The sequence below is a fragment of the Pristiophorus japonicus genome, chromosome 18 (genome assembly GCF_044704955.1).
Source record: "Pristiophorus japonicus isolate sPriJap1 chromosome 18, sPriJap1.hap1, whole genome shotgun sequence".
Classification (NCBI taxonomy): domain Eukaryota; kingdom Metazoa; phylum Chordata; class Chondrichthyes; family Pristiophoridae; genus Pristiophorus; species Pristiophorus japonicus.
This window is the reverse complement of record NC_091994.1, coordinates 109,690,620-109,715,924: the sequence shown is the minus strand read 5'-3', so window position 1 is coordinate 109,715,924 and position 25,305 is coordinate 109,690,620. Positions and strand designations below refer to the sequence as shown.

General features: G+C 48.0%; 1 protein-coding gene across 2 annotated transcripts in view; it reads left to right on the top strand.

The window, feature by feature from the left end:
* LOC139228958 (uncharacterized) overlaps positions 1-22,492 on the top strand; it is a 38,489-nt gene extending 15,997 nt beyond the window's left edge. Inside the window, exons 3-7 of one of the 2 annotated variants that reach the window (XM_070860535.1) lie at positions 9,212-9,274; positions 17,134-17,213; positions 18,639-18,769; positions 20,076-20,142; positions 21,912-22,492. In XM_070860535.1, coding sequence (XP_070716636.1) covers positions 9,212-9,274; positions 17,134-17,213; positions 18,639-18,769; positions 20,076-20,142; positions 21,912-22,042 — 472 coding nt within the window. In that variant the 3' untranslated portion in view covers positions 22,043-22,492. The remainder of the gene's footprint in view (positions 1-9,211; positions 9,275-17,133; positions 17,214-18,638; positions 18,770-20,075; positions 20,143-21,911) is intronic. The other variant, XM_070860536.1, reaches the window with a different exon arrangement.
* The last annotated feature ends 2,813 nt before the right edge of the window (positions 22,493-25,305 follow it).

Genomic DNA, 25,305 nt, shown 5'->3' with positions numbered 1-25,305 from the left:
AAGTCCCGCTCACCCATCACCCCCTGTGCTCGCTGCCCTGTGTCCCAACTTGAACCAAGTCCCGCTCACCCATCACCCCCTGTGCTCGCTGACCTACATTGGCTCCCGGTTAAGCAACACCTCGATTTCAAAATCCTCATCCTTGTTTACAAATCCCTCCATGGCCTCGCCCCTCCCTATCTCTGTAATCTCCTCCAGCCCCACAACCCCCCGAGATGTCTGCTCTCCTCTAATTCTGCCCTCTTGAGCATCCCTGATTATAACCGCTCCACCATTGGTGGCCGTGCCTTCTGTTGCCTGGGCTCCAAGCTCTGGAACTCCCTGCCTGAACCTCTCCGCCTCTCTTTCCTCTTCTAAAACGCTCCTTAAAACCTACCTCTTTGACCAAGTGTTTGGTCGCCTGCACTAATCGCTTCTTATGTGGCTCGGTGTCAAATTTTTGACTTAGGATGTTTTACTACATTAAAGGCGCTATATAAATACAAATGATTGTTGTTGTTGTTGAAGGACAACTGGAATCTAGGCTCTTCACTCACTCTCGCCCTCCTGCCCCTCCCCTCCCCTCCCTGACTGCTTCAGAGGAACATTGCTAGTTACTGTGAAGGTCATTATTTTCCATCCAGACTCCCAATTGGGCAATTAGTGTCTGGTGAAGCAGAGCATCATGGGAAAGAAAATAAATCTGTCAGGAGTGCCATCTGAATTTAAATTGGTACTTACAACTGCAGACTATTTTTAAAAATCCATTTTGGATTATTTTTCTATGTTGACTGTCAGTGTACTTCCTGTCATGAGCAAATGACAACACATACACCCAAGGATTAACCATTCTGATGCATTTGGGGAGGGCTAACAGGCAAGGGAATACACAATAAATGGTAGGACACTGAGAAGTGTAGAGGAACAGAGGGACCTTGGAGTGCAGGTCCCTGAAGGTAGCAGGCCGGGTAGATAAGGTGGTTAAGATGGCATACGGAATACTTGCCTTTATTAGCTGTGGCATAGAATACAAGAGCAGGGAGGTTATGCTTGAACTGTATAAAACACTAGTTAGGTCATAGTTAGAGTACTGCGTGCAGTTCTGGTCACCACTTTACAGGAAAGATGTGATTGCATTAAGAGAGGGTACAGAGGAGATTTACGAGGATATTACCTGGATGAGAATTTTAGCTGAGAGAAGATTGGATAGGCTGGGGTTGTTTTCTTTGGAACAGAGGAGGCTGAGGGGAGACCTGATTGAGGTGTATAAAATCATGAGGGGCCTGGATAGAGTGGATAGGAAGGACCTATTTCCCTTGGCAGAGGGGTCAACAACCAGGGGACATAGATTTAAAGTAATTGGTCGAAGTATTTGAGGGGAATGTTTTCACCCAGAGGAGGGCGGGAGTCTGGAACTCACGGCCTGAAAGGGTGGTAGAGGCAGAAACCCTCACCACATTTAAAAAATACTTGGATGTGCACTTGAAGTGCCGTAACCCACAGGGCTACGGACCGAGAGCTGGAAAGTGAGATTAGGCTGGGTAGCTCTTTGTCGACACGATGGGCCGGATGTGCCGTAAATTTCTATGATTCTATGGTGCCTGATGTGGCAATAAACTATATAGAGCGAGAGACTCCTGAGCTCCATAAGCAGTCCTGAGCCATGGCAAGAGTAGGGATGCTGTATCTAGCATCATTGCCTTTGGGTTAGTGAGGGGCAAAATCGGGCTGGCTTCCCTCAGCTAAGTCTTGTCTGGTGAGCGAATGATACATTCCTTAAAACATAGGCAGACAGAAAATAGGGAATTACAAAGCAGTTAGCTTAACATCGATTGTGGGGAAAATGCTGGAGTCCATTATTAAGGAAGCAGTAGCAGGACATTTGGAAAAGCATGATTCAATCAAATGGAGCAGGCTCGAGGGGCCAAACGGCCAACTCCTGCTCCAAGTGCTTATGTTCCTAAAACCTCTTTGATCAAGCTTTTGATCACCTGCGCAAATTTCTACTTATGCGGCTCGGTGTCAAATTTTTATCGCCTAATACCCCTGTGCAGCTCCTTGGGACGTTTCATGATGTTAAAGGCGCTATATAAATACACGTTTTGTTGATGCAGCACAGAAGGAGGCTGAGTGGCCCATTGTGCCTATGGCGACTCTTTGAAAGAGAATTAGTCCCACTTCCCGCCCCCTGCTCTTTCCACACAGCACTGCAATTTTTTCCTCCAAGTATTTATCCAGTTCCTTTTTGAAAGTTATGCCCTCCCCGAAGGTCAAGGAGGGCTGGTGGTGTCTGCAGAACCAAACCCCACGATGATCTGACCCCTTCAGGGGGGAAATGAGAAACACATTGAAAAGAAACATTGTGAACTTACGGTCACTTCCACAGAGAAAAAAATAACTTCAGTGAAACATAGAAACAGAGAAAGTAGGTGCAGGAGTAGGCCATTCGGCCCTTCGAGCCTGTACCACCATTCAATATGATCATGGCTGATCATGCAACTTCAGTACCCCATTCCTGCTTTCTCTCCATACCCCTTGATCCCTTTAGCCGTAAGGACCACATCGAACTCCCTTTTGAATATATCTAACGAACTGGCCTCAACAACTTTCTGTGTAATGTATGCCCCTGTGAGTATGCTCACAGGTTTGTAGAGCTGTTGAGTTGTGAGTGGCTTAGCCAGTCACGTGATGTTCACAAGACTCAATAAAACCCCAGCCAGTTGGGTTCGGGGATCCACGATGAGGCAGGTGGTTGTGAGCCTGGTGGATGAACCGATAATGTGTGATGTGATTGTTAAACCTTTTGCTAATAAACCAACTAGTTCTTAATAGCAATGTATTGCTATGAATTCTGAAGCAAAGTGTTGTGTATCTGTAAAGCATGCACTCCCATGTTCTGCCACCAGGGAGCGCATCCCCTGAAGTCCCAAGGGATCCCAGCATCTCTTGAGAGCACTGTTTATAAGCCGGCCCCTAAGGCCTGTTCCTCACTCTGGAGTGTCTTAATAAAGACTGAGGTCACTGTTACTTTAACCTCCCTGTGTGCAGTCTCATCTGTGTTAGGAACACAACAACTGGCACCGAGTACACGAATCCAATGCAAAGATGCAGCAAACTGTGGGCATCCTGGAGAAGTTCTCGGAGGGTGAGGACTGGAAAGCCTATGTCGAATGGCTAGACCAGTACTTTGTAGCCAACGAGTTGGACGGAGAAGGAAGCGCTGCAAAAAGGAGAGCGGTCCTCCTCACGGTCTGCGGGGCACCAACCTACAGCCTCATGAAGAATCTTCTGGCTCCAGTGAAACCCACAGATAAGTTGTATGAGGAGCTGTGTACACTGGTTCGGGAGCATCTTAACCCGAGGGAGAGCGTGCTGATGACGAGGTATCGGTTCTACACGTGCCAGCGATCTGAAGGTCAGGAAGTGGCGAGCTACGTCGCCGAGCTAAGGCGACTTGCAGGACAATGTGAGTTTGATGGTCACCTGGAGCAAATGCTCAGAGACTTTTTTGTACTGGGCATTGGCCATGAGACCATCCTACGAAATCTTTTGACTGTAGAGACACCGACCCTCAGTAAGGCCATTGCTATAGCACAGGCGTTTATGTCCACCAGTGATAACACCAAACAAATCTCTCAGCATACAAATGCTAGCAATGTTCATAAATTAACTGGAACTGTGTTTGCAAGCAGAAATGTACAGGGCAGAACCCACAAGTTTGCAACTGCCAGCAGGCCTCAGGTGACCCAGATGACTCAGAGTCTGCAACAAAGGATGAAAACAAGGCAATTCACACCTTGTTGGCGTTGTGGAGGCTTCCATTCAGCCTATTCATGCCGCTTCAAAGGGTATGTTTGCAAGAGCTGTGGAACAATGAGGCACCTCCAATGAGCTTGCAGATGAGCTGCAAGCTCTGCAAAACCTGCAAACCACCACGTGGCAGAGGAAGATCGGTCCATGGTGGATCAAAGCAATTTTGAGCCTCAGAGAGAGGAGGCAGATGCTAAAGTACACGGGGTGCACACATTTTAACCTATAATGCTAAATGTAAAATTGAATAGCTTACCCGTAGCCATGGAACTGGACACTGGGGCTAGCCAATCCATCATGATTAAAAAGATGTTTGAGAGTCTGTGGTGCAGCAAGGCACCCAGACCAGCCCTGAGCCCCATCCACACGAAACTGAGAACATACACCAAAGAGCTTATCACTGTCCTGGGCAGCGCCATGGTCAAGGTCACCTACGAGGACACGGTGCATGAACTGCCACTCTGGATTGTCCCGGGCGATGGCCCCACACTGCTTGGAAGGAGCTGGCTGGGCAAAATCCGCTGGAACTGGGATGACATCTGAGCGCTATCACATGTCGATGAGGCCTCATGTACCCAGGTTCTTAACAAATTTCCTTCCCTTTTTGAGCCAGGCATTGGAAACTTTTCCAGGGTGAAGGTGCGGATCCACTTGGTCCCAGAGGCACGACCCATTCACCACAAGGCGCGAGCGGTACCTCACATGATGAGGGAGAGAGTGGAAATTGAGCTGGACAGGCTGCAACACGTGGGCATCATCTCCCCAGTGGAATTCAGCGAGTGGGCCAGCCCGATTGTTCCAGTACTCAAAAGTGATGGCACGGTCAGGATTTGCGGCAATTCTAAAGTAAGTATTAATCGTTTCTCGCTACAGGACCAATACCCGCTACCTAAGGCAGACGACCTATTTGCGACGCTGGCAGGAAGCAAGACGTTCACCAAGCTCGACCTGACTTTGGCCTACATGATGCAGGAGCTGGAGGAGTCTTCGAAGGGCCTCACCTGCATCAACACGCACAAGGGACTGTTCATCTACAACAGATGCCTGTTTGGAATTCGGTCGGCTGCAGCGATCTTCCAGAGAAACATGGAGAGCCTACTCAAGTCGGTACCACGCACGATGGTTTTTCAGGACGACATATTGGTCACGGGTCGGGACACCGCCGAGCACCTACAAAACCTGGAGGAGGTCCTCCAGCGACTGGATCGCATAGGGCTGCGGCTGAAGAGGTCAAAATGCATCTTCATGGCAACAGAAGTGGAGTTTTTGGGGAGAAGGATTACGGCAGATGGCATTCGGCCCACAGACACCAAGACAGAGGCTATCAGGAACGCGCCCAGGCCACAGAATGTCATGGAGCTGCGGTCATTCCTGGGACTCCTCAACTATTTTGGTAACTTCCTACCGGGGTTAAGCACCCTCTTAGAGCCCCAACATGTGTTATTGCGTAAAGGTGAGAACTGGGTATGAGGGAAAAAACCAAGTAATTACTTTTGAGAAAGCCAGAAACATTTTATGCTCCAACAAGCTGCTTGTATTATATAACTGTGTAAAAGACTTGTGCTAGCATGTGAAGCGTCGTCGTACGGAGTCGGGTGTATATTACAACATGCTAACATTGCGGGGAAGTTGCAACCTGTTGCCTATGCATCCAGGAGCTTGTCTAAGGCCGAGAGGGCCTACAGCATGATTGAGAAAGAGGCATTAGCGTGTGTGTTCGGGGTAAAGAAAATGCATCAGTACCTGTTTGGCCTCAAATTTGAGCTGGAAACCGATCACAAGCCCCTCATTTCCCTGTTCGCTGAAAACAAGGGGATAAATACCAATGCCTCAGCCCGCATACAAAGATGGGCACTCGCGCTATCAGCGTATAACTATACCATCCGCCACAGGCCAGGCATCGAGAACTGTGCGGATGCTCTCAGTCGGCTACCATAGCCCACCACGGGGGTGGAAATGGTGCAGCCGGCAAACTTGTTGATGGTGGCGCAGCCCGCAGACTTGTTGATGGTCATGGAAGCGTTTGAAAATGATAACTCACCTGTCACGGCCCGCCAGGTTAGGACTTGGACCAGCCAAGATCCTCTGCTGTCCCTAGTAAAAAACTGTGTACTGCATGGGAGCTGGGCCAGCATCCCCGTTGAAATGCAAGAGCTAATCAAGCCGTTCCAGCGGCGAAAGGACGAGTTGTGCATTCAGGCAGACTGCCTGTTGTGGGGTAACCACGTAGTGCTCCCCAAAAAGGGCAGGGAGACGTTCATCTCAGATCTCCACAGCACACATCCGGGTATAGTAATAATGAAAGCAATAGCCAGATCCCACGTGTGGTGGCCCGGTATCGACTCTGACTTCGAGCCCTGTGTACGGCAATGCAGCATGTGTGCTCAGTTGAGCAACGCGCCCAGAGAGGCACCACTAAGTTTGTGGTCCTGGCCCTCCAGACCATGGTCGAGGATCCATGTCGACTATGCGGGCCCGTTTCTCGGTAAAATGTTCCTGGTGGTGGTGGATGCTTTTTCAAAATGAATTGAACGTGAAATAATGTCGGGAAGCACCGCCACCGCCACCATTGAAAGCCTGAAGGCCATGTTTGCCACCCACGGCCTGCCTGACATACTGGTCAGTGACAACGGGCCATGTTTCACCAGTGCCGAATTTAAAGAATTCATGACCCGCAATGGGATCAAACATGTCACCTCGGCCCCGTTTAAACCAGCCTCCAATGGGCAGGCAGAGCGGGCAGTACAAACCATCAAACAGAGCCTTAAACGAGTCACAGAAGACTCACTCCAAACCCGCCTGTCCCGAGTACTGCTCAGCTACCGCACGAGACCCCACACGCTCACAGGGGTGCCCCCGGCTGAGCTACTCATGAAAAGGACACTTAAAACCAGACTCTCGCTGGTTCACCCCAACCTGCATGATCAGGTAGAGAGCAGGTGGCAGCAACAAAATGTAAACAATGGTCGCTCCACTATGTCACGGGAAATTGATCTGAATGACCCTGTGTATGTGCTAAACTATGGACATGGACCCAAGTGGATCGTGGGTACGGTGATAGCTAAAGAAGGGAGTAGGGTGTTTGTAGTCAAACTAGACAATGGACAAATTTGCAGAAAGCACCTGGCCCAAACGAGGCTGCGGTTCACAGACTGCCCTGAACAACCCACAGCAGACACCACCTTTTTCGAGCCCACAACACACACCCAAAGGATCAACGACACCACCCCAGACCAGGAAATCAAACCCATCACGCCCAACAGCCCAGCAAAGCCAGGCTCACCCAGCAGCCCTGCAGGGCCAACAACACGCCAGCCCAGCGAGGGCACAGCCAACACACCAGAACAGACATTTGTACCGAGGCGGTCCACCAGGGAAAGAAAGGCTCCCGACCACCTCACCTTGTAAATAGTTTTCACTTTGCCTTTGGCGGGGAGTGATGTTGTGTATCTGTAAAGCATGCACTCCCTTGTTCTGCCACCAGGGAGCTCATCCTCTGAAGTCCCAAGGGATCCCAGCATACCTTGGGTGCACTGAATATAAGCCGGCCCCTAAGGCCTGTTCTTCACTCTGGAGTGTCTTAATAAAGACTGCGGTCACTGTTACTTTAACCTCCCTGTGTGCCGTCTCATCTGTGTTAGGAACAGAATACAAAGAACCCACGAAGCAACTACATTATAATCTGGAATGCACTGCCTGAACAAGTGGTGGAAGCAGATTGAAATATTAACTATTGGAAGGGGAAAATTGGCAGGGATGTGGGAAAGAGCAAGGGGCGTGGGACCAATTGGATCGCGCTTTCAAAGAGCCGGTGCAGGCACGATGGGCCGAATGGCCTCCTCCTGTGCTGTGCGATTTGAAAATTCTAATCCACCCTGGGAGAATTGTGAAATTACATTTTGGTAATTAGTGAGCTGGTACTGGCAGAAAAATGTCCACGAAGATTCTCCGATCGTTGTAAAAAAAAGACCATACATTTGTATCGCACATTTCACGACCACCAATGTGTTGCTATGAATTCTTAAGCATAGAACCCATGGAGCTAATACATTACAGCCGGGAAATTCTATTTCCACCAGCTGTGTCGTGCTCTGTACTATAGAGGGATATTACAGGAATGCCTCTTGTTAATATGTTTTATGTTGATACTGCATTCCTTTTTTTAATTCCCACATCAACACAGCCTCCCTTTGTACTGACTCACACAGCTGTAGGCATTTGTATTGAAGCTCAGTTAAGCACAGTGCTGAGCACATCAAAAATTGCAGTATTTTTATACACTTACAAGCGACGTATATTTAGAAAATTCTACCAAATCCGTACATGAAAGCTGGTGCACATTTAAAGAGGGAGTTGTGTATGGAGTTCAAAGTTACCGTGCAGTTCATTTAGAACTGGTTTTTTTTTTGTTGTTGAAGGGAAGTTATCCTATAATCCTGTTCTCCCTCCTCTTTGCTCTCCCTGCAACCATCCATTCTCTGGGAAGCTGGCAAACAGCCTGGCCCCAGAACCTCCATCTATTCCAGCCTCGGGTCAGCGCTGGGTTCCGACCATTCCTCCCCCCCCCCCCCCCGGAGGTGGTGCCTGCTGCCTGTTCGCTAGCGGCCTCTAGTGATGTGGAACAGACCTGCTGCTCGGAGGATAACAAATCCTGTAAATGCCCCCATTTTGTGGCATAATAACCATTGCTGCACCTACATTACTGTGGCTCTTCTGGTAACACTCTTCCCTTGGTCCTCCTAAGCTAAATGTAGGCCGTCCTGCCTCTTCCTCCTGCCCGCCTTCAAATCATAGAAATTTACAGCACGGAAGGAGGCCATTTCGGCCCATCGTGTCCGCGCCGGCCAACAAAGAGCTACCCAGCCTAATCCCACTCTCCAGCTCTGGGTCCGTAGCCCTGTAGGTTACGGCACTTCAAGTGCACATCCAGGTACTTTTTAAATGTGGTGAGGGTTTCTGCCTCTACAACCCTTTCAGGCCGTGAGTTCCAGACCCCCATCACCCTCTGGGTGAAGAAATTTCCCCTCAAATCCCCACTGAACCTCCCCCCAATTACTTCAAATCTATGCCCTCTGGTTGTTGACCCCTCTGCTAAGGGAAATAGGTCCTTCCTATCCACTCTTTCTAGGCCCCTCATAATTTTATACACCTCTCAGCCTCTTCTGTTCCAAAGAAAACAACCCCAGTCTATCCAATCTTTCCTCAGAGCTAATAGTCGTCATGATCTTATTGAATGGCGGAGCAGGCTCAAGGGGCCGAATGGCCTACTCCTGCTCCAATTTCTTGTTCCAGGTGTGGTCTCACCAGGGCCCTATATGATTGCAATTATGTTCATGCAGATTTTTAAAAATCAATTTGCGTTTTAATTCTCGACCAAGAGTGACCATTATTGATACTGTTCCTAATCTGTATCTGCTTCTAGTGAAATCCTGGTGGTGCTACTTGTGACCATCTTCCTGTTCCCGCAGATATTTGTGCTGGTGAGGTAAGTCAAATATTTGAAACAAAGTGACCCTACGTGGTGCTGGTTAAGTATGTGTTCTTTCCGAACACTCTCCAGTTCTGACCAAGGGTCGCCGACCTGAAACGTGATCTGTTTCTCTCTCCATAGTTGTAGTCTGACCCGCTGAGATTTCCGGCATTTTCTGTTATTATTCCAGATTCCAGCAGCTGCAGTATTCTGCTTTTGACCCTACCTGGTGGTTCGTTCAAGAATGGTGGATAGCGAGTGGTTCAGGCCTCTTTGATCCCAGGTTTGATCCTGGCCTGTGCTGAGCTGGTCAACACGGAGAGCAACTGGGTGGAGAAGCGTCACTTTGTCCCCATTATTGGATATTCAGGGAATCGAGGGATATAGTGCCGGAAAGTGGGGTTGAGGTAGAAGATCAGCCATGATCTCACTGAATGGTGGAGCAGGCTCGAGGGGCCGTATGGCCGACTCCTGCTCCTAATTCTTGTGTTCTTATCGAATGATACCACACAGAAGGAGGCAATGTGGCCCATTGTAGAGCTATCCAATGAATCCCAATCCCTCGCTCTTTTCCAGAGCCCTCTAAATGTTTCCCCTTTTTAAGTATTTGTCAAATTCCCTTTTGAAAGTTACTATTGAATCTGCTTCCACCGCCCTTTTAGGCAGGGCATTCCAGCTTACAACAAATCGCTGTGTAAAGAAAAATGTTTCCTTACATCGCCATGGGTTCTTTTGCCAATCACCTTGAATCTGTGTCATAGCATCATAGAAATTTACAGCACGGAAAGAGGTCATTTTGGCCCATCGTGTCCGTGCCGGCCGACCGACCAAGAGCTATCCAGCCTAATCCCACTTTCTAGCTCTGGGTCCGTAGCCATGCAGGTTACGGCACTTCCAAGTGCACATCCAAGTACTTTTTAAATATAGTGAGGGTTTCTGCCTCTACCACCCTTTCAGGCAGTGGATTCCAGACCCCCACCACCCTCTGGGTGAAGACATTTCCCCTCTAAACCTCCCCCCAATTATTTTAAATCTATGCTCCCTGGTTGTTGACCCCTCTGCTAAGGGAAACAGGTCCTTCCTATCCACTTTATCCAGGCCCCTCATAATTTTATACACCTCAATAAGGTCTCCCCTCGGCCTCCTATGTTCCAAAGAAAACAACCCCAGCCTATCCAATCTTTCCTCACAGCTAAAATTTTCCAGTCCCGGCAACATCCTCGTAAATCTCCTCTGCACCCTTTCCAATGCAATCACATCTTTCCTGTAATGTGGTTCCTATCCTCTGGTTACCGACCCTTCAGCCACTGGGAATCATTTCTCTTTATTTACACTATACAACTTGAACCTCCCTTAGCCGAAACCCTCGGGACCTGGCCTGTGTGGGATAAGGGATTTTTCCGGACGAGGGATGGTCACGTTAAATTGGATGGTACAGGTACTGAGCAAGGGGATATCGGGGCTGGCTGGCTTGGGGCTGGGAATGCGGCAGAGAGATCATGGGGGATGGGAGGGGTGCGGTGGATCGCGGGGTCAGTCCAGCGATTGCGGGAGTCGGCAGCGAGGAAGGACTTCAATTTGTTCACGTCGGAGTTCTGCGCATGCGCCACCCGGTGGCCGGGAATGTTTCCGGACGAGGGGTGGTTCTGGATAAGGGAGCTCTGGATAAGGGAGGTTCAACATGAAATACAGAACTTTAATTTTGTTTGAATTGAACACTAGTCAGCTCAAAGTAGATGAGTGAACAGATTTCAGAATGACAGTGCAAGGCAACCCACCCATAGCTTTCCTCTTGGCAGTATCCTGAGCTCGTTGGGCCAGGGAGGGGAACATTTGGCTGGGTTCCCAGCCCTTGATCATTGGGCTGTGACCACTCCCCGCTACCCCCTGGAAACGTGTGCTATTGTTTCCAGGTGAAGACAGTTTAAGCTCAGCTGCACCCGAGATGGTGGTTCAGTATTCTGATAAAACACACTATGTAGGCTTGCCTGTGAAGATCGAGCATTTGGAGGAGGTGCTGGAGTTTTGCCACAGTGCCTGCCACTGAAATCTGCTTCCTTCAGAACTGGAGGTTAATGGGGAGAAAAATGTCGTTAACAGCACTTTTATTGCTGCATTACAGACCCTGTCCCAGTTTGACGGCTGAGGAATGACCTAACAGATGTCTTTAAACGTCTGAAGGCGTTCGATAGGGCAGACATAGAGAAGGTGTTTCCACATGTTAGGGAGTCTAAAACTAGGAATCATAAATATAAGATAAATCCAATAGGGAATTCAGGAGAAACTTCTTTAACATAAGAACGTAAGAAATAGGAGCAGGAGTCGGCCATACGGCCCCTCGAGCCTGCTCACCATTTAATACGATCATGGCTGATCCGATCATGGACTCAGCTCCACTTCCCTGCCCGCTCCCCATAACCCTTTATTCCCTTATCGTTTAAGAAACTGTCTATTTCTGTATTAAATGTATTTAATAACCCAGCTTCCACAGCTCTCTGGGACAGCGAATTCCACAGATTTACAACCCTCAGAGAGAAGAAATTCCTCCTCATCTCAGTTTTAAATGGGCGGCCCCTTATTCTAAGATCGTGCCCTCTAGTTCTAGTCTCCCCCATCAGTGGAAACATCCTCTCTGCATCCACCTTGTCGAGCCCCCTCATAATCTTATACGTTTCAATAAGATCGCCTCTCATTCTTCTGAATTCCAATGAGTAGAGGCCCAACCTCCTCAACCCTTTACCCAGAGAGCGGTGAGAATGTGGAACTCGCTGCCACAGGGAGTGGTTGAGGCGAATAGTATCGATGCATTTAAGGGAAAGCTCGATAAACACACGAGGGAGGAGGGAATAGAAGAATATTCACCAGGGTGGGAGGAGGCTGATTGGGAGCATAAACGCTGGCATGGACCAGTAGAGCCGAATGGCCTGTTTCTGGGTTGTACATTCGATTTAATTGTCATTGTTCCAAGGTATGGATAAGCTATTCTGTGGACAGCACCCTGAGACTCTTACAAAAGCAAAACACTGCGGAATCTGGAATAAAAACAGAAAATGCTGGAAATCTCGGTGGGTCAGGCAGCATCTGTGGAGAGAGGAAGCAGAGTTAACGTTTCGGGTCGATGACCCTTCGTCAGAACTGGAGTGTGTTCGAAAAGAACGGATTCTTAGCGTGCACTGAAAGGGGGAGGGGAAGAACAAAAGGGAAGGTCTGTGCGAGGGTGGAGGGCAGGAGAAGGGAGCCAAAGATTGGCAGCGGATAGGCTCTGAAATTGTTGAACTCGATATTGAGTCCGGGAGGCTGTAAAGTGCCCAATCGAAAGATGAGCTGCTGTTCCTCGAGCTTGCGTTGAGCTCCGTTGGAACAGTGCAGGAGGGCCGAGGACGGAGAGGTCAGAGAGGGAGTGGAGCGGGGAATTAAAGTGACAGGCGACCGGAAGCTCGGGGTCACACTTGCGGACTGAACCGAGGTGCTCCGCAAAGCGGTCATTTTGATGTAAAAGTGGAAACTAGGCCCAAAACATCGCCGGGAAAAACAGGTGCCCAAATTTCCACTCACATCGCCGAAATGATCGCCCACACAAGGCATGCACTTCGCTGGGCTGATGCAAGGCCCAAAAGATCGCTGAGAAATAGTTACTTTTACTGGGCTTAACAGAAGGAAATGGGCACTACAGACGCCATTTTGAAGATCGGAAGAAGGGTGGAGGCAACAAAAACTAAATAGTTGTGAGTTATTTTAAGATAATTCTACTCAGAATATTAGATCAGGATACATATAATATATGAGGTATTGTATAGGCATTTTATTTTTGAAAAGTGCTTTTATATAGTGAAATTATTTATTGATATTGTTGGGGCCTATTAGACTGACTGGTATACAGCGTAGAGAGTACCGAGTTCAGTGATTAGAGAGTAGGGAGATTATTTTAATTTAGTGAAAGTAATTATCGATAGTGATGGGGCCCATGCTTTCCCTGCCATTAATTGTAACTGTTCACATACTGGTTACTGAAAGGATCAATCGAAGAGATGGCACAGTAACACGTAGACGGAGACGAAGACAGAGGAGGAGACCGTACAGCCAACGAAGGTACTTGGAAAAGCAATCTTACCTGAACTTGTCTGAGAACGCTTGCCCTAGGAGGCTGCGATTCCGGAAGGAGGTCATCGATGAGATATGCCAACTCGTCAAGGGTGATCTGCAGCCTCCCAGCACCATCAGAACCGCACTGTCCGTTGAGGTGAAGGTTACTGCTGCCCTAGCCTTCTACGCATCGGGATCTTTTCAGGCTTCAGCTGGCGACATCTGCCATATCTCTCAGCACGCTACACACTGCTGCATTCGACAGGTGACTGAAGCCCTTTACGCTTGCAGGATGGACTTCATAAGCTTCCCAATGACCAGGGAGGCACAGACCGAGGGGGCTTTGGGCTTCTACAGGATATCACACTTCCCCAAGGTACAGGGAGCAATAGACTGCACGCACATTGCCCTGAAAGCACCCTTAAAGAACACAGAGGTGTTTCGTAACAGAAAGGGGTTCCACTCCCTAAATGTGCAGCTTGTTGTCGACCAGTAAATTCTGACAGTAAATGCTCTATTTCCTGGCAGCATCCATGATGCGCACATCCTACGTGAGAGTGCTATCCCTGACCTGTTTGTCAATCAGCCAGAGGTCACGGGATAAAGGCTATGGCTTTGCCAGTTGGCTCATGACCCCTCTGCGTAATCCCGTCACTGAAGCACAGAAACGTTACAATGAAAGTCACATAGCGACACGCAACATCGTTGAAAAGGCAATTGGAGTTCTAAAGCAGCGCTTCAGATGCCTGGATCATTCTGGAGGCAGCCTACAGTACCACCCTGAGTTTATTGTGGTGTGTTGCATGCTGCATAACCTAGCTGTAAGGAGAGGACAAGTAATGCCGGATCGGGCTGCAGGTCCACCTCCAGAAGGAGGGGAGACAGAAGAGCCGGCTCGCGAGGATGAAGAGGAGGAAGAGGTGGAAGAGGACGCAGGCGAGGACCGAGGGGAGCGCAGTCAGCCTGGTGGTCTAGCACCGATACCACCCTCCTCCCGAAGACCAGCAGCCAGTGGCAGTTACACGGCCGCTAAGCTGTTGCATCAGCAGCTCATTAATGAACGCTTTGCATGAACTATCATTGTGGATATTCAAATGTTCATTTCCAGTTAGAGTTAATCAGAAGTTTCATTTGCGTGGGGTTTCCTTGTTGTCTTGCCTACACTGGCCTATCATCGGCATTAATGCTTACTTTAAGTAAAGTTTAAGTAAAGCACTGCTATAATAAAAGACTAAACAAATAATGATGAACAACTGTAAATTTGTTAACTAATGTAACTAAGAGAGAAGGCACAAAATTTGTTGAATTAAAGATTTTTTTTAATGAACAAAGACAACTAACGAATTAATTTAAAAAAAAACTATTTAACACCATCTTCCCTTCACCACCCCCCCCCCACTCGCCCCGGCCGAACCCACCCTTCCCCCAAATCCCAATCAATCTTTAACAAAACGTTAACAATTTTCAAACAACAAAAAACAATTTAACAATGAAAGACACCGCCCCCCCCCCCCACCCCCGCCCCGCGCTACCTGCGGCCACATTTCCCTCCAGGTCCTGTCCCACCCCGTGTTCGCACCCCACCCGCCCGTTTTGGTCCACGCAGACCGACACGAACGGGTTGTGCAGCGTGGGACGGCAAGGCTTCCTGCCGTGGTGGAGGTGACGGAGTGGGAGCAGAAGCCTGAGGCTCCACTTCCGAGTCAGGAGGAACTGTGTCCTCCGTACTCGCTTGCGTGCTCGGGGTCTCGCTGCGAGCTGACACGACACCTTGGGGTGCAGCGCCGTGTGCAGCCAAGCCAGCAACGCATGCCGAAGGGCATTGGTTGCGGCGGTCTGCTGACGATTGGCCTCCAATGTCTCCCGTGCTGTCTGGGTTTGCACGGAAGACCAGTTGGAGAAGTTCGTGCTGAACTCGCTCCAGGTTGCTGGAAACTGGCTCCAGTTCGTGGAGAACTGGTTGCAGTTTGCGGAGAAACCCGCGAAACCCTGGATAAGATTGCGACCGTCTCCCTGCACGGGGATATCGAGCGCTCTGTCTGACCCTTTCTGCTAGCCAATTGCTCACCCCGCTGACCTGACCTCCGTGGGGTCGGCGTTTGCAACATTTTGCGCCTTGGCCTCGATGCCTCATCCATCTCAATAGAGATGGCCACAGGTTGTTCCTCACCCCACCTCGACAAAAATAATTTTGTCCTCCTCCTCCTCCTCTTGCACCACAGTTGGCAGCTGTTCCTCCTCTTCCTCCTGCGAGGCAGCAGTAGTGGATGAGTCCATTGACTCTAACGACACTGACCTTAAAAAGACGAATGACATTTCAAAACAACTTATTAGGACATTAACGGTGCTCATTATTAGTAAACATACATATCAATACATATCAATTTTTCACTAACCCATAACATAAGAATACTTTTCAATACCCCATATGCACAAGGGTTCACCAGGGCTGCCATGACATCATTCGTAAATTCGTACATTAAAAGTATATATCATATTGCATTGTAATTGCAGGACATTACATGCGTAACTAAGATATATTTTTGAGATGACTTTAATAATGTTTGACACATTGCACAGTTCACATTACTCACGAGACTCAAGGGTGGGTTCGGCCACACCACGGGTCGTGACCGAACAGCTGTCAGGCCCCACTAAGGCAACCGCAAGCTCCTCGTATTCAGATAGTGTCTGCACCAGAGCAGAGCTGCCGCCCGTCCTCCTCTGCTCGGCAGGACTGATAGATATATTCTTCTGTAAATGATAATATAACATGGCATGGCATAAGTTAATGGACTTGGTAATAAACATTTAAGAATGACAGATTTAAATGTTAGTTTAGAAATTTGCCTTGCATTGCATATGAACAATATTTCATGATATAAAATTCAACTTAGAGTTAGGATGCATAAATTAATTCATAATTTAATTAATTAATTAATACTATAACAAAATGACATTCAAGATTCCAATTACAATTTGCATGCATTATTTAAATATTACATATTGTAAAATTTAAAATATAAAATGCAACTTACTCTGGCTGCTTCCAACAAGCTGTTCCACCTTTTCCTGCACTGGTCAGGTTTACGTACTTCATTAGAGGCCGAGGTTACTACATCGGCAATCTCGGCTCATATTTTCCGATACGCATGGGGTGGAGGTTTCCCATGCCCACCCCGTGTCAAGTTATCCCACCTGCCACTGACAATATTCATGAGGGCCTCGTTGGCCTCCTCGCTAACCCTTTTCCTCTCACTATCTCCCCCCATTCTTTGTTTTAGCTATTATATTTCAATATTCTACAAAAAAAAATTATAAGTATTTTATGTTCAAATAATAAGGATTTTTTTTTCAAAATAATTATTTTTCAATCAGAATTCACAAATCACTTCCACCATCCACAAAAAGCTCTTCCTCTCTCTGACCCTTCCTGTGCTTCTGAGCATGTGTGATGACTCCTGACCTCTCAAAACGCAGCAAAGAAGCTCAACCACAAAACAAATCCCACACATGCGCAGAATAGCGTTGCTAGAGAAGCTTTTTTTTTTTACTTCTGTTTTCAGTGGCCGATCGTGAGATTGCCGAAAAATCACATCTCCCATTTGACATCGCCGGGGTAAGGCCGAGTGGAAAATCGCCAAAAAAAATGGGCTTTGTGCCGGCGATCAGCAAGGCCGAGTCGTCCCACATCGCTGGAACGTGGCCCATTATTTTGGGCCTTAGCCACCTAGTGGAAAGTCTAGTCCCAAGTTCTTAAACTGGATTCTTGTTTGTGGTTTATCTTTCAGACCAAGGTCAGCCCGATACTGTGACCAGCCTCTCCTCAACAACCTGACCAGTTTTATCATCTTCACTTTCCTTATGACTGGTAAGAGGCAGCCAGCCATGACTCTCATTCAGTGCTGATTTTACAAGTCATGACAGATAAGAAGCACTAGAGTATTTTTCTCTCTTAGCAGCCATCATTTGAGATAAAATTAACATTTTGGGGTTTTATAACCCAGAGAGTGGTGAGAATGTGGAACTCACTACCACAGAGAGTGGCTGAGGCGAATAGTATCGATGCATTTAAGGGGAGGCTCGATAAGCATATGGGGGAGAAGGGAATAGAGGGTTATGCTGATAGATTTAGATGAGGAAAGACGGGAGGAGGCTCGAGTGGAGCATAAACGCCGGCATGGACTGGTTGGGCCAAATGGCCTGTTTCAATGCCGTATGTCCTATGTAGTAAATTTATCCAAGGTAGCAGGGCTCCAGTTGAAGTTGTGTGTGCCGTATTGGGCTTCCCACCACAGAACTGATAATAAAGTCAGTGAGTTTACGGCGTAAATTCACCAAGGCAGTGCCAGGAATGGGAAACCATAATTAAGATGACCGACTTGAGATACTGATATTATTTTCACCGAAACAGAGCAGGCTGAGAGAAGACCGAGTGTAGGTTGTTAACTTAATGAAGGGTTTTGGGAGAGCGAGTAGGGAAAGAGTGTTTCCTCTGTTTGGGGCATCAGTGACATGGCGTCATCGATTTAAAATGGTCACCGAGAGTGAGGAGAGAGCTTTAGGTAAACGTTTTGTTGAAGCAAGGAAGGGGAGTAGGTGAGGTAAAGCTCACTGCATCGTTTAAGGACACATACTTGAGGCCGAGGGAGATAGAGACTGTGGGGCAGTGGGGATTAGCTTTAGATTCGGGCAAAGAGCCGAGACAGAATTGCATGGAGTGCATGGCCTCCTTCGGTGCTGTAAATATCTACAGCACTCTGTTAAGTGATGTTTGTTCATTGCAGTGCGGACAATGTTGTTAGTTACCCATAAAACAACAACAACCTGTATTTATATAGCGCCTTTAACGTAGTGAAACATCCCAAGGCGCTTCACAGGAGTGTTACGCGACAAAAATTTGACATTGAGCCGCATCAGTAGAAATTAGCCCAGGTGACCAAAAGGTTTTAAGGAGCGTCTTGAAGGAGGAAAGAGAGGTAGAGAGGCGGAGAGGTTTAGGGAGGGAGTTCCAGAGCTTGGGGCCAAGACAACAGAAGGCACGGCCACCGATGGTGGAGTGATTATAAATCAGGGATGCTCAAGAGGGCAGATTTAGAGGAAAAGACCAGTTCGGCTGAATGGCCTGTTCCTACTGTAAAATCATTGTGATTAAACAGATTTTTTAGCAACACCAGCAGTGTAGGAGTTAAATCCGAGCTGTGTCAAATGAAAATAATAAAACAAATGATAATGTTGCTCGAATCATTTGTGAGTAAGTGGGCGAATTGATCTAACTCTAGTGAAACTTCTTCAGGATTTACCGTCCTTTTGACCTTGATGGACCCAATCCCTCGTGAGGTGCGAGTGACTTTCCATGTATATGGAGTCGGATCATTTGGACAGGGAATCTTAACTACTGCCTTCACCGTTAGTGCCCCTCAGTGTGTAAGTTTTTCTTGATCATCTGTTGCATGATTTATGTCATGATTACAATGTCAGGTGCTGTATTCAGTTTAAAAACAAAATTATTCATTCACGGGATGTGGGCATCGCTGGCAAGGCCGGCATTTATTGCCCGTCTCCAATCGACTCCGAGAAGGAGGTGGTGAGCCACCTTCTTGAACCGCTGCAGTCCGTGTGGTGAAGGTACTCCCAACAGTGCTGACTTTGCCGTAGCGGTTTGGTACAACTGTCTCGCTGGGCCAGTTCAGGGAACAGTTAATAGTCACATATCGGCCAGAGGCGGCAGATTCCCTTCCCTAAAGGACATTAGTGAACCAGGTGGGCTTTTACGGCAATCCGGTAGTGTTGCGGTCACCATTACTGACACTAGCTTTTTTAGTCCCGATTTATTTAATTAACTGAATTTAAATTCCCCAGCTGCCGTGGTGGGATTTGAACTCGTGTCTCTGGATCATTAGTCCAGGCCTCTGGATTACTGGTCCTGTGACATAACCACTGTGCTACCGTACCCCGGAAACTCTGGCCTAACTTTTCCAAACATGGGGGAGTTGCTCCTTTAATAACCTGGCAGGAAAAGGCAGTACCCCATGATATGGAGAGAGATGCAGACCACAAGATGTGCTGATCTCACTGGTGCTGCAGTCAGTAAGTAGCCCCAGTTCGGAAGGAGAAGTCGACCAGACGTCCCAACCCTGATCGCCCATCGGGTGAGCGCTGTCGGAAAGCACGTGTATATGGACGTGAGTCACGCAAGGGCAGGATTAGGCTCTGCTGTGATGTATAAACTTCTCTGAGAGGGTTGTAAATCTGTGGAATCCACTGCCTCAGAGAGCTGTAAAAGCTGAGTCATTGAATAAATTTTACTCAAGAGTTAGACAGTTTCTTAATCGTTAAGGGGATAAGGGATTATGGGGAGCGGGCAGGGAAGTGGACCTGAGTCCATGATCGAATCAGCCATGATCGTATTAAATGGCGGAGCAGGCTCGAGGGGCTGTATGGCCTACTCCTGCTCCTATTTCTTATGACATGTGAAAAACAGCCGGTCGGGCGAAGTGATGGATGGTTGTCAGTGTCCATGGAACTATGCCCCAGTGAGACTCAATGCCATCAGGAGAATGAGAGGGGAAATTGGTCATAAAATTACAGTCTGGAAAGATATCATTACATGCTGTGCAACACTGGGAGGAACCTGAATATACAGGAAACAGTAAATTTTGATTGTGAAAATGCAGTTACTTTGATTTTAAGTGTTAACACCAAATGGATTTTTTTTTGTTTATCTTGTTAGGCAAACACAACTCCAGAGCTGTATTACCTGTCCCTTGTGCTGTCTGTATTGAGCGTGCTTGCAACAGGTATGTACTGTGTCATTATTATGGAATGTAGATGAAACATAGAAACATAGAAAATAGGTGCAGGAGTAGGCCATTCGGCCCTTCGAGCCTGCACCGCCATTTAATGAGTTCATGGCTGAACATACAACTTCAGTACCCCATTCCTGCTTTCTCACCATACCCCTTGATCCCCCTAGTAGTAAGGTCCACATCTAACTCCTTTTTGAATATATTTAGTGAATTGGCCTCAACAATTTCCTGTGGAAGAGAATTCCACAGGTTCACCACTCTCTGGTTGAAGAAGTTTCTCCTCATCTCGGTCCTAAATGGCTTACCCCTTATCCTTAGACGTGACCCCTGGTTCTGGACTTCCCCAACATTGGGAACATTCTTCCTGCATCTAACCTCTCTAAACTCGTCAGAATTTTAAACGTTTCTATGAGATCCCCTCTCATTCTTCTGAACTCCAGTGAATACAAGCCCAGTTGATCCAGTCTTTCTTGATATGTCAGTCCCGCCATCCCGGGAATCAGTCTGGTGAATAGGACCATGGTCCATAGTGCTGGACATCACCAAAGTTATAAGAGTAGAATAGCAGACAAAACTGAGTTGTAATGGTATCTCTGTTGCTCGTGGAAGGGAAGATGGAGGGGCAGGGAGTTCCACAGTTTCAATGACTGATCGTTTTACATGAGAACGGAAGAATTAGGAGCTAGAGTAGGCCATACGGCCTAGCGAGCCACTCAGTTGTAACAAACTGCGGCTCACCACCACCTTCTCGAGGGCAATTAGGGACGGGCAATAAATGCCGGCATTGCCAGCGACGCCCACATCCCGTGAATGAATAAAAAACATAAAACTTGCTTGATGGCTGTTGGCTATCATAGAATCTTACAGCACAAAAGGAGGCCATTCTGAAATGTGCCGGCTTTGTGAAAGAGCTATCTGCCCCCAAGCTCTTTCCCCCCCGATAACCTCTGGGGTTGCAGCCAAGGCACGTGGGAAATGAACAACTGAGGCCACGCGGGAAACTTTCTCGGTTCCTTAGCATCATCACTGCCGATCCCTCGAACGAGGATGACTTGCTTCCACATGGATGCACAGATATTTCAATGAAGGACCCGAAGTTCCACTCCTGAACTCCTCCAGTTGAGGGGGTGGAAGATGCCTGTGCGTGGATTTTTTTAACGTGTGGTGACCATTGCACACCAGCCACCACACGGGCTTGACAGAGCTTGGCCTTTATCCAGTGGCAAAGGTTAACCAGGACGACTGAAGACCTGCTCTGCTGCACGGACCAAGCACGCGCACATATCGCAGTGTGGGCTGGGCCCGTGCTGCCCCTGGGCCCTCGCCTCTTCTGGGCCCCGTACCCGCATTCGCCGCACCTCCGCCACGATCTCTCGCCGCTCCTCCACCACAAACATTCGCCGCACCTCATATTCCTCATATACTCATCATAGGCAGTCCCTCGGAATCGAGGAGAACTTGCTTCCACACCCAAAGTGAGTTTTTTGATGGCTGAACAAGTCCGACACGAGAGCCACAGACCCTGTTACAGGTGGGACAGACACTCGTCAAGGGAAGGGGGTCAGTGGGGCTGGTTTGCCGCGCGCTCCTTATCATCATGTACTCATCATATACTGACCTATTGTCCACCTACCAATCACAATGTTGTAACAGTAGTGGTTGTCTTTAGCACAGTGTGTGATCGGTGACGATGGTTTGCGAGTTTTACTGTGCTGAAAAAAGTCCACTGATTGATTCTTTTTTTTTTGTTTTAAAAACAGTTTTCATCGTTTTCTTGATACCGTTCTGGATCGCCAACATTTTCTACCCAGGTATGGTGTTTAATCAGCGGTCACGAGCTGGAATCTGCCACAAGCCAGTCGCTCGCTGCTCATATCTGTGGCACGTATAATGAAGGCACTCGGGGAAATAAAATAAGAAACATCAGCGTGAATAATGCATTTGGTTGCCGTGCAACAGTAGCTTCTGGAACATTCCACCAGCAAGAGTTTGAGCCATTCCAGTGGGAGCAACCCAAGTCGTGTTACGTCAAGAAGCCTTGATGGATAAGTTAACAGTATTTGCGTTGTGGGTTGAAAACACTCGACTGCAATATGACGGTTACATTTGGAGAATCACTGTTTGTGTGTCAGCTATATTAGAACGTTTAGACCATTTCCAATCAATTAGAAGAAATTCCAGCAGTCAGCTGTCACCGGCACACGAGAAATATGAATACTGCTGTCTTCCCTCCCAAGGAACGCAACAGGCTTTTTATTTATTGATATATTTTGAGCGCTGGAGCTGTTTAACCCGTTGAGAGCTGAGGTTGCCTGAAAATAAACAAGTAGAATTTTCATTTCCTTTTGGCCTATTCTTTGAACAGTAAACATAGAAACATAGAAAATAGGTGCAGGAGCAGGCCATTCGGCCCTTCGAGCCTGCACCGCCATTCAATATGATCATGGCTGATCATGCAACTTCAGTACCCCATTCCTGCTTTCTCTCCATGCCCCTTGATCGCTTTAGCCGTAAGGGCCACATCTAATTCCCTTTTGAAAATATCTAACAAACTGGCCTCAACAACTTTCTGTGGTAGAGAATTCCACAGGTTCACAATTCTCTGAGTGAAGAAGTTTCTCCTCATCTCGGTCCTAAATGGCTTACCCCTTATCTTTAGACTGTGACCCCTGGTTCTGGACTTCCCCAACATTGGGAACATTCTTTCTGCATCTAACCTGTCCAATCCCGTCAGAATTTTATATGTTTCTATGAGATCCCCTCTCATTCTTCTAAATTCCAGTGAATGTAAGCCTAGTCGATCCAATCTTTCTTCATATGTCAGTCCTGCCATCCCGGGAATCAGTCTGGTGAACCTTCGCTGCACTCCCTCAATAGCAAGAATGTCCTTCCTCAGATTAGGAGACCAAAACTGCACACAATACTCAAGGTGTGGCCTCACCAAGGCCCTGTACAACTGCAGTAAGACCTCCCTGCTCCTATACTCAAATCCTCTCGCTATGAAGGCCATTTGCCTTCTTCACCGCCTGCTGTACCTGCTTGCCAACTTTCAATGACTGATGTACCATGACACCCAGGTCTCGTTGCACCTCCCCTTTTACTAATCTGTCACCATTTAGATAATAATCTGCCTTCCTGTTTTTACCACCAAAGTGGATAACCTCACATTTATCCACATTATACTGTAGCGGGCGAGTTGTTGTTTGCTGGAGCGCGCAATGGGACAAGCAGGATTCTGCGGAGCTCTAGCCTGCCCCGAGCACCTAGATACCAAAAGAACCCACATCTATCTGTGCATAGCTGGTTTAGCAAGAAAAGAGAGAACTTGCATTTCTATAGCGCCTTTCACGACCTCAGGACGTCCCAAAGTGCTCGACAGGCAATTAAGTCCACGCATGGACTCTTTAATAAGACCTGGCTCAAAGGGGTATGGGGTGTGGGGGGAAGAGACAATGTGGGGCAGTCCAGTTTGGCACCACCCATTACAAATTATCCAAACCATTGGTGTTCAAAATCACGAGGGGTCTGGGCAGAGTAGAGAGAGAGAAACTGTTCCCATTGGCGGACCAGAGGACACAGGTTTAAGGTGATTGGCAGAAGAACCAAAGGCGACGTAAGATAAAAAAGTTTTTACGCAGCGTGTGGTTAGGATCTGGAATGCGCTGCCTGAGAGGGTGGTGGAGGCAGACTCAAGCGTGGCTTTCAAAAGGGAGTTGGATAAGTGCCTGAAGGAAAGAAATGTGCCGGGCTCCGGGGAAAGGATGTGGGGAGTGGGATTGGCTGAGAGTCGGCACGGGCTCGACGGGCCGAATGGCCGTCCGTGCTGTAACCATTCTCTGATTGGTGGCCGTGCCCTCAGCTCTGGAATACCCTCCCCAAACCTCTTCACAACTCTCTCTCTCCTCCTTTAAGACTCGGCTTAAAAGCTGCCTCTAAAACCAAGTGTTTGGTCACCAGTTCTAATGTCTGCTGCCGTGGTTCTGTGTCATTCTTTTTCTGATTAGGCTCCTGTGAAGCACCTTGGGACATTTTATTACATTAAAGGCACTATATATAAATGCAAGTTTTTGCTGTTCTTGTTCATTGCAGGATCCTGTTGGAGTTGGACCCAGTGTCCATACCACCACATCCACTCATACGGACAGTGACAGTGACGGACAGGTGTTGGTCCATCGAGCCGGTCCCACACCATTGTGATACCTTGTGTATCACAACATATACACTCCCCCCACCCCCCCTCCCCCTCCCCCAAAACCATGTGATCTCCTGGGCGAGGGCGAAAAAGATTGAAAAACCCAGGGGGGGGTGGGGGAACGTGGAAATTCCTCTCCGCCCCATCGAGGTGATCGAAACTAGTCCAGGAGATCGCTCTGGCCCTGAATTCCCTGTAGTACCTACCCTTCTGCAAGAGCTGATGCCCGCCACAGATAGAAACAAATCCAGCTTCGGCTTGAAGGAATTCAGCGAGTCTGCATCCACCACACAAGACGGAAGCCTGTTCCAGAGGCCCCCTGTTCTCTGGGAAAAGAACCACCTCCTGACGTCTGTTATGTATGCAACCCTATGTAACCAGTATCATACCCCCACCAGAGGGCCTACCTGTTGGGAGTCCCAAGGGATCCCAGCATCCCTTGGGAGCACTGTATATAAGCAGACCTCCCTCCCATGCTGTACCAGCACTCTGGAGTCTGAATAAAGGAGCTAAGGTCACACTTACTCACGTCTACAGTACTCAGTTACATTACTTTATTATGAACACAACATCTAACCCAGATCTGGTCATACACAGCTTAAGTTTGTGAACCCGGTCCCACTTAACCTGTTTAATTGGAACAGTCAGCTGGAACACAATCTATCTCCTTCATCGCAATATAAATGCAAGCCTTTCTTATAAACCTCAATCAGATCACCTCTACGTCTACACTTCTCTAAAGGGTGGAGTCCCAATTCTTTTAGCCAATCTTGATTACCAAGATGTTTAATGACCCATCCCTCTCCACTTTGAACCCTTTGAGTTCTCATGCACTCTGCTCAGTAAAAGCAGCTTCTTTCCAAACCTCCGGCACTGCTGCTCAGAGATGCGCCAGAGTGGCCTGAGATGATTTGAATGCACTGCCTGGCCCCTGTCTACCTTGTGCTGGCGGCAGCAGTGTG